The sequence below is a fragment of the Diadema setosum genome, chromosome 13, assembly GCF_964275005.1.
Source record: "Diadema setosum chromosome 13, eeDiaSeto1, whole genome shotgun sequence".
NCBI classification, from domain to species: Eukaryota; Metazoa; Echinodermata; class Echinoidea; order Diadematoida; family Diadematidae; genus Diadema; species Diadema setosum.
In genome coordinates this window covers 23,679,199-23,693,287 of record NC_092697.1, presented here as the reverse complement: position 1 = coordinate 23,693,287, position 14,089 = coordinate 23,679,199, and the positions used below count along the sequence as shown (strand labels likewise).

At 38.3% G+C, this 14,089-nt stretch overlaps 1 protein-coding gene across 1 annotated transcript in view; it reads left to right on the top strand.

Moving 5' to 3' along the window:
• LOC140236493 (phosphatidylinositol phosphatase PTPRQ-like) overlaps nt 1–14,054 on the top strand; it is a 62,822-nt gene extending 48,768 nt beyond the window's left edge. The window contains exons 5-10 of the mRNA XM_072316416.1: nt 6,603–6,899; nt 7,981–8,271; nt 8,946–9,248; nt 10,179–10,361; nt 12,560–12,807; nt 13,980–14,054. Of these exons, the coding sequence (XP_072172517.1) occupies nt 6,603–6,899; nt 7,981–8,271; nt 8,946–9,248; nt 10,179–10,361; nt 12,560–12,807; nt 13,980–14,054 (1,397 nt within the window). The remainder of the gene's footprint in view (nt 1–6,602; nt 6,900–7,980; nt 8,272–8,945; nt 9,249–10,178; nt 10,362–12,559; nt 12,808–13,979) is intronic.
• Nucleotides 14,055–14,089: the final 35 nt, after the last annotated feature.

The window sequence follows — 14,089 nt, the reverse complement described above, 5'->3', positions numbered from 1 at the left end:
TGGTCATCGTGCGATTTCATGCATACTATTGATAGATTTTTTAATGATTTTGTAACTCTGAATAATTCTGGAAAATGGAATGGAAATATTAATTTACTCGAGGAATGTGAAATATGAATGCAGTAGCATTATATGAACATAGTTTCTGCGCTTAAATGACTGAATGATTGATTAGTCAAGGCGCAGGGACCCAGAAAAAATGACTTCGTTGAACCCACCCCGCAGAAAAGGTTTGACTGCATGGGGTGGTCGGTTGAACCCTCTTAAACACCCCTAGGTAGTATGTTGTTCCAAATTGTGGTATCAATAAAATTTTACAGGCCACTTTAGTTGCGACAAGACCTTATTGTTCGAAAAAGAGTCTGCGCACGCTAAGACTACTACACGCACCACTAGCAGCAGGCGCCAGTGCCAGTGGTGCGTGTTTTAGTCTTAGCGTACGCAGACTTTTTCTTCGATAAACAAGGGTTTTTGCCTGCAAACTAACTTTTCATGCCAAGCTGGGGTCGGTGTAGTGTAGTTTCTAGCCGTTTTTATTTCATCTTTATTTCTCCGAGTTGCAGCAAGCCGAGTGAGAGCGCATACCGAGTGATTGCGACGTCCGAACAGTTGTTGTTGTTGTTTTTCGCAATCACTGGGTATGCGCCCTCACTCGGCTTAGCGCAATACAGCGGGCTTCTGCACAATACACAACTGCAACTCTGAGAAATAAAGACGAAATAAAAGCGGCTAGAAATTAGACTAGGGTCGGTGACGCTTGTCGCTATTCGGGCACTGAAAATGACAAAATTATCAGAGTTTTTGCATTCATTTCATGAAGAATTCATCAAAACTCCATAAAACTATGTACATGTTGCTAGAGATGTCAGCAATACAATGGAATACATTGTAAGGTATGATATTGTGCATGGTTACCATGGTATACCTACAGGTGATTCAAAATGTGCAGTAATGAATTAATGCTAAGGAGAGAATGAGGGAAAAATCCTCGGCGTCCTTTCCCTTTTATCCAGGCTAATTCTATAGTGTTGATGTAGGTACTTTAAAGGACAAGTTCACCTTCATAAACATAAGGATTGAGAGAATGCAGCAATATTAGTAGAACACATCAGTGAAAGTTTGAGGAAAATTGGACAATCGATGCAAAAGTTATGAATTTTCAAAAATTTTTGTGTTGGAACCGCTGGATGAGGAGACTACTAAGGCTCGTGATGTCATATGAGTACAACAGTATGAAGAAAATGTAAAGAAAATTCAACATATTTTCACTTTTTTCGCATAATAAAAGAGCATTTGACTTGCCTCTTTCTAAAGGCAATGGGAATAATATTACCCATAACACATGTCAGTAACGAGTCGAGGGAATGTGTACTTTTTTCAAAAGATGAAATTTTGTGAAATTCTCTTCATATTTTCCTTATATCGTTGTACGCATGTGACATCATCACTGCAGTAGTCTTCTCATCCAGCGGTGACTTCAAAAATTCATAGCTTTTGAACGGATTGTCCGATTTTCCTCAAACTTTCAATGATGTGTTCTACTAATATTGCTACATTCTCTCAATCCTGATGTTAATGAAGGTGAACTTGTCCTTTAAGATCCGATCTACAATGGGTGATGTGCTTGAAAGGCAAAACAAACAAACCTGTCTATATTCCAGATATTTTTTGTGGGGGTTACCAATCACCCGTAGGCATCCGGTTACCATGGTAACCATGCACAATACAGTAGTATACCTTACAATGTATCCCATTGTATTGCTGACATCTCTAGCAACATCAAAGGTACCTGCATAGTATAGTTTTATAGAGTTTTGATGAATTCTTCATGAAATGAATGCAAAAACTGTGATAATTTTGTCATTTTCAGTGCCTGAATAGCGACAAGCGTCACCGACCCTAGTCTAATTTCTAGCCGCTTTTATTTCGTCTTTATTTCTCTGAGTTGCAGCTTGTGTATAATGTGCAGAAGCCCGCTGTATTGCGCTAAGCCGAGTGAGGGCGCATACCCCGTGATTGCGAAAAAAAAAAAAACGGTTCGGGCATCGCAATCACTCGGTATGCGCTCTCACTCGGCTTGCTGCAACTCGGAGAAATAAAGACGAAATAAAAACGGCTAGAAACTACACTACACCGACCCCAGCTTGGCATGAAAACTTAGTTTGCAGTCAAAAACCCTTGTTTGTCGAAGAAAAGTCTGCGTTCGCTAAAACTACTACACGCACCACTAGCACTAATCATAAAGTATTAATTATGATCATGTTATTCACTACGAAATTAGATGCGCGAGCGAACGTAGCGAGCGCTCTAGAATACACTTTTATAATGAAAGAGAAAGTTATCTTTCTGATAACCCAGGACGTGGAGCTCCAATCTCTTATTGCAGGCTATAACTGCTGGCATTGCTGATAATTTATTGCAAATACCTTATAACAATACCCTCTAAAGTCATTCCATATATCCAGAATCATCATTTACTTCACTTATTTGTGTCTGCGAGCGAGCGAAAGCGAGCCAGCGCCTGAAGAAACATGTTCTTTTCATGTGTCTTGAATACATGTTATCATTTTTACCCAATAAATATCTTCCCGAAAAATAAAAGTTCCAGGTGCAAAAACTCCTATCTTTCTTGTCGGCGCAATGTCTGTTATCAAAGGGATGGTACAGTATTGGTGGGGATGAGAATTGGGCTTTTAACTTTTTGCGAGATACCAAGAAAACACTTACGATAGAGTACAGAACATACCATTTTTAGAGGAATTCAAAGTTTATTTGATGAAAATCGTGTTTGGAATGACTGAAACATCCAAAAACAAAGTAAAACAAAGCGATCGTAATAAAGTGTGGGTCCCACACTTTATTAAATCGCTCTTTTTTGGATATCTCAGCCATTTCAAAACCAATTTTCATCAAATAAACATTGAATTCCTCATAAAATTACATGCTATTTCATATTTCATAAGAGGTTTCTCAAAATAACCCAGGTCAAGTCTTATTATTGGCAATGCAAGGCATTTTAATATAGACTAGTATATCAATATGTAAAACAACACTGCAAAATCAATGATAGCTTTGATATAAGCGAAGAGTAACGTACATTCTACATCACATTGCGCAACATCTCTGCCGTTCGGATGTTCTGAGTACACTGCGCACATCCTGCTTATATTCAGAATGAGAACCAGGAATCACGCTGAATCACAATCTTTTGTCGGCGCCGGGCTTTTTGAACAATGTTTCACACTATATAACTCTTTAATCATATTATGGTTTAAAAAAAATCTTAGAAAAATATCTAATTTCTTGATCACCCTTTCATGTCGATTTCAAAAGCAGTTTAATAACCCTTGAATTACCATTTTCGTAAGTTTTTATTTTCTTTATTATTTTTTTTTTAACCAGCGGATTGGGGGGGGGGGGGGGGCACGTGCCCCTCCCCCCGCCCCCGGTAGTTACGCCACTGTCCGGAGCAATTTAAACTTTGCGCGAAAATAAACTCTCCTCTCTGTCGTTCAAAAACTGTAAACCTTTGACAAGCCATGCCGTTCACTATTCTGTCAGTAATATTATAATAACAAAATTCTTGTCTTAACTGGGACAGTGGCGTAACTATGGGGGGGGGGGGCCATCGGATCGCTAAAAAAAAAAAAAATCATCAGCCGGTGAGCACCAGGACCCAACACATGGGAGGATGGGGGGGGGGGGGGTGCCCCCAGATCTGTCGACGCACGGTACGCCACTGAACTGGGCAAAACAAAAGAAGAGCTACCACAAAAGTTATTAAGTCAGTGTATTATGATGCAAGCAAACTCACAAATTTTGGGTGTAATCACATCATGTACATGTGTACCATGTACATGTACACGATAATGAATAATGCAATCAATGACTTTTGACATTTACGGTTGACGCGTTATGACAGTTGCGCGTAATTCTGGGATCAACCTTCATCCACCCACCAAGTTTCATCCCATTTAACAGACAGACAGACAAACGTTGATCAAATTATAGTATGATTCACTATTTTTCATTATTATAATGACATTTGCAGTAAAAGTGGAAATTTTTGGCATTTGTGATCGACGTGTTATGACATTGTGGTAATTTTGACATTTGTGGTAATTATGATATTTGTGGTCGACGTGTTTTGACATTTGTGGTAATTCTGACATTAGTTGACGATTTTGACATTTGTGGGCTCTACAGATACTCGGAGAGAAAAGTGACATTTGATACTTTAATGTGATGTATTATGGTTTTGTTGATAAAAAAAAGAAATACGATAAGCTTCCCTAATCCGACAGTTTCATAAACTAAGTAGAGATTTCCTGTCCAAAATGTTTTATGGTTAATTCTTTTTTGTTCGGAATTTATTTGATTACTACATGGAATATTTCACTTCATGTAATTTGTTTTTGGAGTAGCGAACTCTTTTTCATTTCCGAGTCAAAGAAAGTTTTTTCACTTTCGGACAACCGAAGCTTCGGAATAACAGACCTTCGGAATAGCGATCTGTAACCGAATATGCAATGCACGTGGAAAACCAGAGTGTGAACGTGGGAATCATGATGCATACATAAAAAAGCGATATGAATGATTTTGCAATATATCTATGTCACACAGAATCCTTTCATATACTGCTTTAAAATCTCTGCATGACAAAAAATGAGAGATTTCAGTGTTAATTGTCGAGACGAAAAGATTGTATATGCAGTGGAGCAACAGCATCAAATTACACATGTATTTTTTTGTAATACAGTTCTTTTATTAATCCATAACTCAAACATGAACATTATGACATCATTCAATGTCCACATGACTGACATAATCAAACAATACAGACTAAATCACATATAAATAAAGATTAATTTCAGCATAACAAAGGAAAATCAGTGAATCTCGAATAGATCTAGCTAGATTACAGTATTCCTGCAAAAACTCAATAAAAGGTGCATGTGACAATGTCATGTCTGATGCCTGTATCGATATTCTGCCGGCTTAACCAAAATAACCCATTGTTCTTTGATCGCTAGGTGTACTGACATTCTTCAAAATACTAACTACCATTGTTGGAATGCGCGTCGCCAAGACTACACATATTTGTATTTTCTTATCTCTGCGTTGCTTCTCCAAAGGGCTTTTTACACTTGTGTTTCTTAACCCCGGACTTTCTCTGACCCAGGACTATCGTTAGTCCCGTACCAATTTTTTCAGCTTTTTACACTCGCCAATTAGTCCCGTACTATCTCTTGTCCGGGGCTAAGGAGAAAACTGACCTTTTTACACTCGTCTTTCTTAGCCCCGGACTTTCCAAACCACATGAATATTCATAATTACGCTGTGTACTGTACACGTACACGCACGCACCGGCAGCACTTGATTACCTCGTTTCTGATTGGTCAGTGAGGGTCGCACTTCGTCTCCGTCGCTTAGCCCAGGATTATTTTTTCGTTCTGTTTACACTCACTTGCTTGGCACCGCAATTGCGGTGCTAGCACCGCAATTGCGGTGCTAACCCCTGCTATTTTGCAGGGCCAGATAGTACCGTACTATCGGTGGGGCTAGCCCACTTTGGCAAAAACGAGTGTAAACAGAAAGTGGGCTAAGGATAGTCCCGTACTATCGGTGGGGCTAAGGCCCCCCCTTAGCCCCACCGATAGTCCGGGGCTAAGCAAAAATTTACAAGTGTAAAAAGCCCTCAATTATACTGCGAACTCTACTGCTTTTAATTTAATAAACTTTGGGAATCATAGAGAGACACTGGAGAATAAATCTACATGTGAGATGAACATTCAAAGAGGTATGACACCCAAATATCATTATTTGTGGATAGAGTGATAGCAGCAGTATTCTCAGAACACATCAGTGAGTTTGAGAAAACACGGACAATCCGTTTGAAAGCTATGCATTTTTACAGTTTCGGTGTCGCCATCGCTGGACAAAGAAGACTGCAGGAGCTCGTGACGTCAGTGCGGGTCAACGATGTAAAGAAACTTAAAATATAATTATTAAAAAAAAAAAGAAAAGTACACATTCCCTCGCATTGCTACCAACGTATGATAAGGGTAATTAAAGTGTTCTTTCGTTATGCTAAAAAAACAAACAAACAAAAAAGTTGAAGACTATAAAGGAGACGTTGCGTGTCAGTCCATAACACACACACATACAAACAAGCAAGGAAACAAACAAACAAACATTCAATCGTGTGGTCCCTGATGATTTGAGTCCTTTTCCACCGAATAGGTTATGCCAATGAGCAAAGCAATATCTATTATCCGTTTACTTCCCTGTCGACACAGCTAGTGGTAATAAGCACTTCCTTAATGACCACTTTCAATACATCCAAGCATCTTCTTCAACTAGCATTTTAAACGTCAACAAAGTCATTGCCGATTGTTATCCTAATTTTGGAGAAAAAAAAATGGATCAATAGTTATGCACGAAAGACAAAGTGCTTTAGTCGAAATATCAAGAGTGGGATGAACAGAAATTGACTGTAGCTATAATCACGATAATGACAGGTAAGAATCATCTTGTTTCAATCCTAGCTACCATGACGCATCATTCTTGTGACTGACGTTTTCCGCGTTCCCTTTTGATAGTTTCAGTGGTCAGTCCTCAGGTTGTTCAGGTTAACTCGACGTCATTAAAAGTGAAGTGGACAGAACATGGATCATGTCCAGGCCAGAAGAGGAAACCCTCGGTGCTGGTGTCTTACCAGTTAATAAGAAGAGTAGCCTGTCCGAGACACTCGGTGGGCGACAATGAGCAAATAAGTAGAAGTGTGACCGGACGTCGCGTGGTTCTCACGGGACTTGAACCCTACTCCACTTACAGAATCACCGTGACTGGCGCCAACAACCAGTCTACTGAGGTAGAAGCAACCACATCGAATGGAGGTAAAAAAAAAATCCACCCCCACAAAAATAAATAAACAAGCATCAAACATAAAGCATTCTGTGGAGACAAGGATTGCTAATTAAGAAAAACTTAATGAGACAAGACATTCCAACATTTTCTTAGATTGTTTTTGCATGACTCAGTTCCATTTTCCTCTCTTAAAGAAGAAAAAAAAAACCTCCCTACAGAATGATACAAAAATAACAAAATATCGGATGAGAAATAAGGAAGATATGACATTTTGAAATTTTACTATTTTTCGGAAAACATTTATTGACCAGTCCTTATTAATATTCAAGTGAGCAAGTTCACGATGTCATGCTCTTACAATTTCTTATTCATTTCATATACAGAAATGACAAAAAGCTCATATTTCAGCTGCACAAACATAGAATTTGCCTTAAACCACCCAAAATAAGAAAATAACAAATGTTAACTCTGATATATCTTGGTATGAGAACGTGTTTTTACATGTATTAGCTGATTTTTTTTTTCATATATAACACACACGAAAAATTGTGAGGGTATGACATCATCACCTCGCTCATTTGAATATTCATAGGGACTCATCAAGAAATGTTTTCCGAAAAAATGTGAAATTTCAAAATGTCATATCTTCCTTATTTCTTATCCGATTTTTGTTATTTTGTTTCTTTCTATAGGGACAATTTTCTTTTTCTTTTGAAGTTTATTTATTTTTTGGGTGGATTTCCTCTTTAAATGCTAGAAATAACCCTGAAGATTAGACCTTCATACACTCATTCTCAAATATTTTCAACTAGAAGTTAGAGTAAAGCCCGTAAAATAATACCTTCATATAGGAAACACACCCCCTTTAAGGATAGAATTCTTATGACGTATTAATGCGGTTGCTTATTACCTCAAACCTCTATATCATGCACAAATTTGCATAGACATTAATGATCTCTTTGTTACATTGTCATCGTTTAATATTGTTATAATTAAGATAAGAATAAACTTATGTTTACAAACATCTAAATCTTTATTCTCAAAAGGCAAAAATGAAGACACCACATTATATTTTATAGATATATTTCTACCGGTTTCGATCATTTTTAGTTTTAGTGGACAGCGCCGAAATGAGTCAGGCAAACTCTACGGCTGTGGCAGTGAGATGGGTGGTGCGGGGAGGTTGTCCGGACCAGACCAGTCGACCCCAGGTGCGGGTAACCCATCAGCTGATAAGAAGAGAAGCGTGTCCGACAGTTGTGGCATATAATCAGCCCGTGATGAGCCAATACATCACACAAAGTCCCGTTGTTCTAACTGGACTTGAACCCTACGCTACCTATAGGATCAGGGTAGTATCTGCCAGCATGGCTGAAGTACTCTTGACAACCTCGAGTGCAGGTATATCCATTAATTGACTTTGGCTGTTGACTTCGTGTTAGCTCGTCAATGACACACATACATGCAAACACGTATCCCGGACATGAATAATGTTGTATTACGTGTGGGGGAATGCACCCTACCAGCCCTGCTTCTTTAGCATTCCTCCCCATTTCCAGCATATCTGTATACTTAAAATATTCTGTAAACCTATCCTTTATTATATAATGTGATGAAATTTATGCATTAAATTTGCTGTAAAATCTCTATATGTTTCTGTTGGAAATTGAAAAATATAAATGAATTAATGAAATATGCACTGTATGATACTCAGCCAAACACAACACAACATACCGCGCACACTTGTATATTGAGCACAGTTGGTGGGAAGTCACGACACCACCACAGACACTTTGGCCCGTATGCTACTGTAGACCAAGGTTTAAACCCATTTTAGATTCATCTATGGTTTAGCTAGACCTGAAGTTTAATTTTGTATTCTGCTAGCGAGGCTTAGTTAAATCCTTAATGCTGGTTAATTTATAATTGCATTCTTGTATTAAATTCCTGCTCTTTTCCCACCTTTGAGAGATAGTTTCTCTTTAATGAAGAATACGAATGACAACGTCACCTAACTGCCAATTCAATGCATTTAGCCTAAACTTTCTTCCTACACTGTGCCAATGTCTCGAAAGATCCTCGCTCTGTCGCCAGCCTGAGAGCTGAATATTGGAACAAAGACAGTATTACGTTCGCATGGAACAGGCCAGCTTGTGAAGATTTACGCGGTAATATCCAGGGCTACGAATACAAGCTAGTGCAACAGAGCAACCAACGAGTGATTAGTGATGGCCTTACAACAACCACGTCCAAAGAGTTTAACAACCTCATCCCGTGCACCAGCTATGAATTCCGCATACGGGTAGTTACCGAGACGGACGTGGACACACGATACAGTGAAAGGGAAAGCTTGACGCGATCGACCCGTAATGACGCAGGTGAAGCGTTTGAGATAATCTATTATTTCTTACTTTCCGTTCTGATCTGCTTTACAGGCTAGAATTAGGATTTTAGGATAGGATTTTTATGGGCGGTTCAAATTTGAAAAAGGGATCGACCGTTCTATAAAAAGACAGTAATGAATAGATGAATAATATATACACCCCTCCCGGACGGTACCCCTCCCCCCCCCCCCCAATATGTAAAATCAACTATTATCTTTTTTATACCATTTCTAGTCTGGTATGACGTGTAGGCTACATCAGCCATGAAGAAAAGCCTCTTACATATCTTCTTCGTGCCTATACTGAGTTGTCCTAATTCATTATCTACACCAAGTTCAGCATCATTCTTCTTGGATTTGTGCTACGAAAGGTGTCAACCACTTCTTTCAGGTAATCATTTCTTGTTAATGAAAGGAAAGAAGCACAAGAGACGCTAATCGAGCTGAGATCAAATCCAGCGGCAGGGGTATCCCCCTCCCACGCGAATGAGCTTTTGCGTTTTTAAAACTGACATCTATCAATCTCGTGCATATTCTTGATTGGGGGGGGGGGGGGGGGAGGAGGGTCGTTCGAACCCCTATCACACCCTACCCCCGCTAGTTACTGGCCTGCTTTAATCTTAATTGTGTCTGTACAATAGTGGCGTTGTCTGAGATTGTTTTCCCCACTATGACATGACAATTCGGTTTGCATTCCATTGCATCGTTCGATAATTCCTGTTAGCACATAAGAAATAACAATGAAGTTAGATTTCGTAAAAATGTTCGATGATAAACCCTAGATTTACAAAACTTGTGAAAATATCTCCCATTAATAATTAGGCCTATTTCGAAAATTTAAAGCTTACGCAACACCAAAATGCTGAAACTAAGTCATATCGGGCCAACATCACTGATGAACCCCGTTCATCCAATGTGTTTACAGCACCTGGTTTGGCGCAGAACGTCAGCATCGGTCAGCTGACTTCAAGAGAGGCACACGTTACCTGGAACAGACCGACTGAGCCGCCTTGTCCTGTGAATTACTATCGTGTAACTTACCAAGTTTTGAACAGGGACCTCTGTATTCCTTCTTCATCCTATCGGATCGACGATGGATGGGTCAGAAGTCAGGACGGACTGCGACGGGTTTTAGACAACCTTGTTCCATATACGAACTATAGTGTATGCATCACGGGAAGTAATTCATACGGGTATCTTTCTGCCTCTGCGTGTACAACTTTTATCACGCGCCATGCAGGCAAGTGTTGATCTGCCATCCCTATCTCCTCTATGTATGTCTCCACCTCTTCCTGGCTCATTGTCCATTCAATTTTTTTTTCTCATCACCTTTTCTTCCTCGGGAAGATTCTTTTTTTTTTAATAATTTTTCATTGTTCTTGATTTTACTTATTTTATGCACAATAAGAATTTCACTTACTTTCTCATTAGGCATATTGCTATACTAAAGCATTGTCAACATGCTGCCGTGTGATCTTTGCCAGCACAACGCAGAATTCGCCGAAAAGAACGTATATTCCTTGAGTATGAAATAGAGGATATGTAATTGTGTTTGGATTGATATTGGAAGACAATACTTTATCCGATTAATACTGTCGTAAGTGGAGCGCAGAAATTACTTAGAATTCATCGTCATTTAAATTATACTAGTGTAATTGCCATGATAAATCGCTTGCACTCTCGTTAGGTGTATCATGATCATATTGTGAATGTTAAAAAAGAACAGCTAATTTTCAAATGTGAAATAATCAGTGGATTAAATTTCACTTTTTTAGTTGTTTCAAATCTATTTTTAAGTCAGTCACTTAAGCTTTCTTTCATTTTTCAATTTGACATGACTACACCGTGCACCTACTATATTGCCAAGAAATATTTCATTTCATCCCATTTCAATAGTGCCAGGACGCCCTGTTGGTGTAAATGTGGTAGAAACTGCGTCACTTCGGCTTACATTCAGCTGGGAGAAGCCACGATGTGGCGAACGCCACGGACCAATTACCCACTACGAGTATGCTTTGACTGATATTGCTTCTGGCGTCGTGGTAGAGCAGAGAAATGCGTCAGTGGAACCGACGCAGGAGGTTACTACTCTAAGAATTCAGCAGCTCAAGGCTTTTCATTCTTACAGTTTCAAGGTCAGAGCGTGTAATTTTGACATCTGTGGAAGCTACAGTCCGGAGACTACGAGGAAAACAAAAAAGCCAAGTAATTGACAACATTTCTCTGTTACATACAATATTTTATAAGTCGGACGCACCGTCTTTCTTACTCTGTCCCATTTCTCGTTTTTACTCATTCACACACACACAAGCACATCATGTGATGAAAACGTTCAATTTTCTTTGTTTGATCATGGAGCTACCATTGATCATTTCATGTCAATCAGTAATGAATCGAAATGCTCGACATTATCATCGAGTTCATATTGATAACAATTTGCTGTTTTATCACTACAAACTTAAAATGACAGAATGTACGGAAATAAAATGCATGGAAGGATATAAGGAAAACATCAAGTTAAATGTTGCTTCGTGGTACCTTGAACAAAGTGTGAAGTAAAGATTAATCGATCAATTTTTATTTACAGAGTTCATTTCTTGAATAGTTTGATATACTTTTATTTACAGGGAAGACAGCGGAAATGAACTAAATATTCCGCCTTTTTTTTTCAGGGTAAGAAATGGAACCTTAAGCTATGAAACTCAAAGACGTGTGAACTAGTGTTTATTTTCTGCTGTTATATCATTCTGTGTGGCTCGAATTCCTTGTCTCAAATGCGTGTCTAGTACTACGTTGTGGTGCAAACCATGATTATTATACACAATGTTATGATTTGAGACGCCCAAAGTAATCATTGTTCCAAACCGAAGTAAAAATCTTTGTATATTCGTCATTACCGATTCACTCGAAATTAAGTCCTAGGCGAAAAATGTACTTCAAAGGAAGAATATTCTATTCATTTCATTGACAAGGATTGACATGGTCTTCTTGGAGGTTTGAGAGGTTTTCTGTCCGTACAATGATATCTCTGTTGGGGCAAATATAGTTTCAGCAAAAGTTTGGAGAAAGGCTGAATACGAGATAAGGTAAAAAAAATCTTTATTCGCAGCATTTTTGTTGATTAAAATATAGGTTTGAATCATAAAATTAAAACTAAGAACAGGACAGGCGTTGGTATATAAAAAAGGAGCAACCCAAAATATATATTATTTTGAATTCGCCTAACAAAGTCCATTTTCCGATTGGGATGAACCGAAATACATGCCCATGATCATGATTGCTGATCCTTCCCATTGTGGTTTGTAGAGTTTCCGGGACCGCCGACAAACGTGACTGTCCTGTCGGTGACAGAAACTGAAGCAATCGTCACATGGCAGCGACCAAATCCTCAGTATTTTACAATCACTGGCTACAATCTAACCTATGAGGCGATCGGCTGGCAGGATAAGGATCAGTCCAGGTTTACCATCAACGTCGCGTGTGAGGCGCTGTGTCAGAGGAACATGCAGACGAAACTAAATGCACTGCATTCAGGAACATTGTATTCATTACAGGTTTGTTTTTCCTTCGCGACTCCAAAGCCCAATCCATACACAGTTGATACATAGATCCCTCTCAGGAAAATATATATCAAAGCCCTATTTTGTATTCCAGCGCAAGTTTTAAATGAAAAAAAAAATGTTAATAATTAGAAAACAAAAGGGCTGAGGAATATTGCCTTATAATTCAAACCTATTACATTTCAATTTACCCATCCATACATACATCAATATTTGGTAGGCCTTGCAAGTGTCAGAGACAATCAATAGAGTTTAAAGAAAATAATGATGCAATGTTTTGTCGTGATCTACAGGAATATCTGCAGAAGGTGGAAGGTTATGGAAGCTTTACAAAGGAAATGTTAATCTGTGCTATAACTTAAAAAGTTATGTCATAGCGATGCTGCAAAAATCGCTTGTATAGCAGTGTATAGCGTGTATACAGTCACTAAGTGGAACAGCATCATTTTTTGAATAAAAAGCATAATACATAAAAATAGACATAATGGATATTATATATTCAAATACATCTATATATTAACTTTAGAATCATTTTATTATTTCTTCGAGCATTTCTTCAAGACATATGAATTCGATGTTTTCTAAGTATAACATACATATAGGCACTTTTGAAAACGTTTCCCTTGTAGATTCGCGCCCTCACCGACACCAATGAAGGGAGCCCAAGTGACCCCATTGAATGGACGACCCTGCATTTGACGAGTAAATAAAGTAGTTTATGATCATTTTTTTTACATATCATGCCACTGTATGCTATCTGGCTGATGTACTCAAACAGGAATCGAAAGCACCTATATATATAGCGAAAACTTTGAGCAAAGAAAAAGCATAATACATAAAAATATAAAAAAATATAAAAAAAACTATAATATATATATATATATATATATATATATATATTATAGGACATTTGATGTATTATAGAATATATTTCATCTGTATATATATATATGTATATATATATATGAATATAATCATAAATATGTTTTATACATTTACATACATTTGTTCATAGGCAAGTTGGTACAAAGAGGATTGTAGCTGTTTCGCACCTTTTAATCTCACTTGTAAATCCAATAGAGAAATGTGATAACATTAGTGACGGTTTATCTATGTCGAAGTAACGCCCAGTCTTGTTATATTAGCCCCACCACCAATCACTCCAGTTGCCGAACAACAACCAGTTCAACCTGCCGACAATGAAAACCTTCCGGGCAATAGCGGCGTGTTACCTGCTGTGATAGGAGCCGTTGCCTTCCTTGCTGTACTCATGATA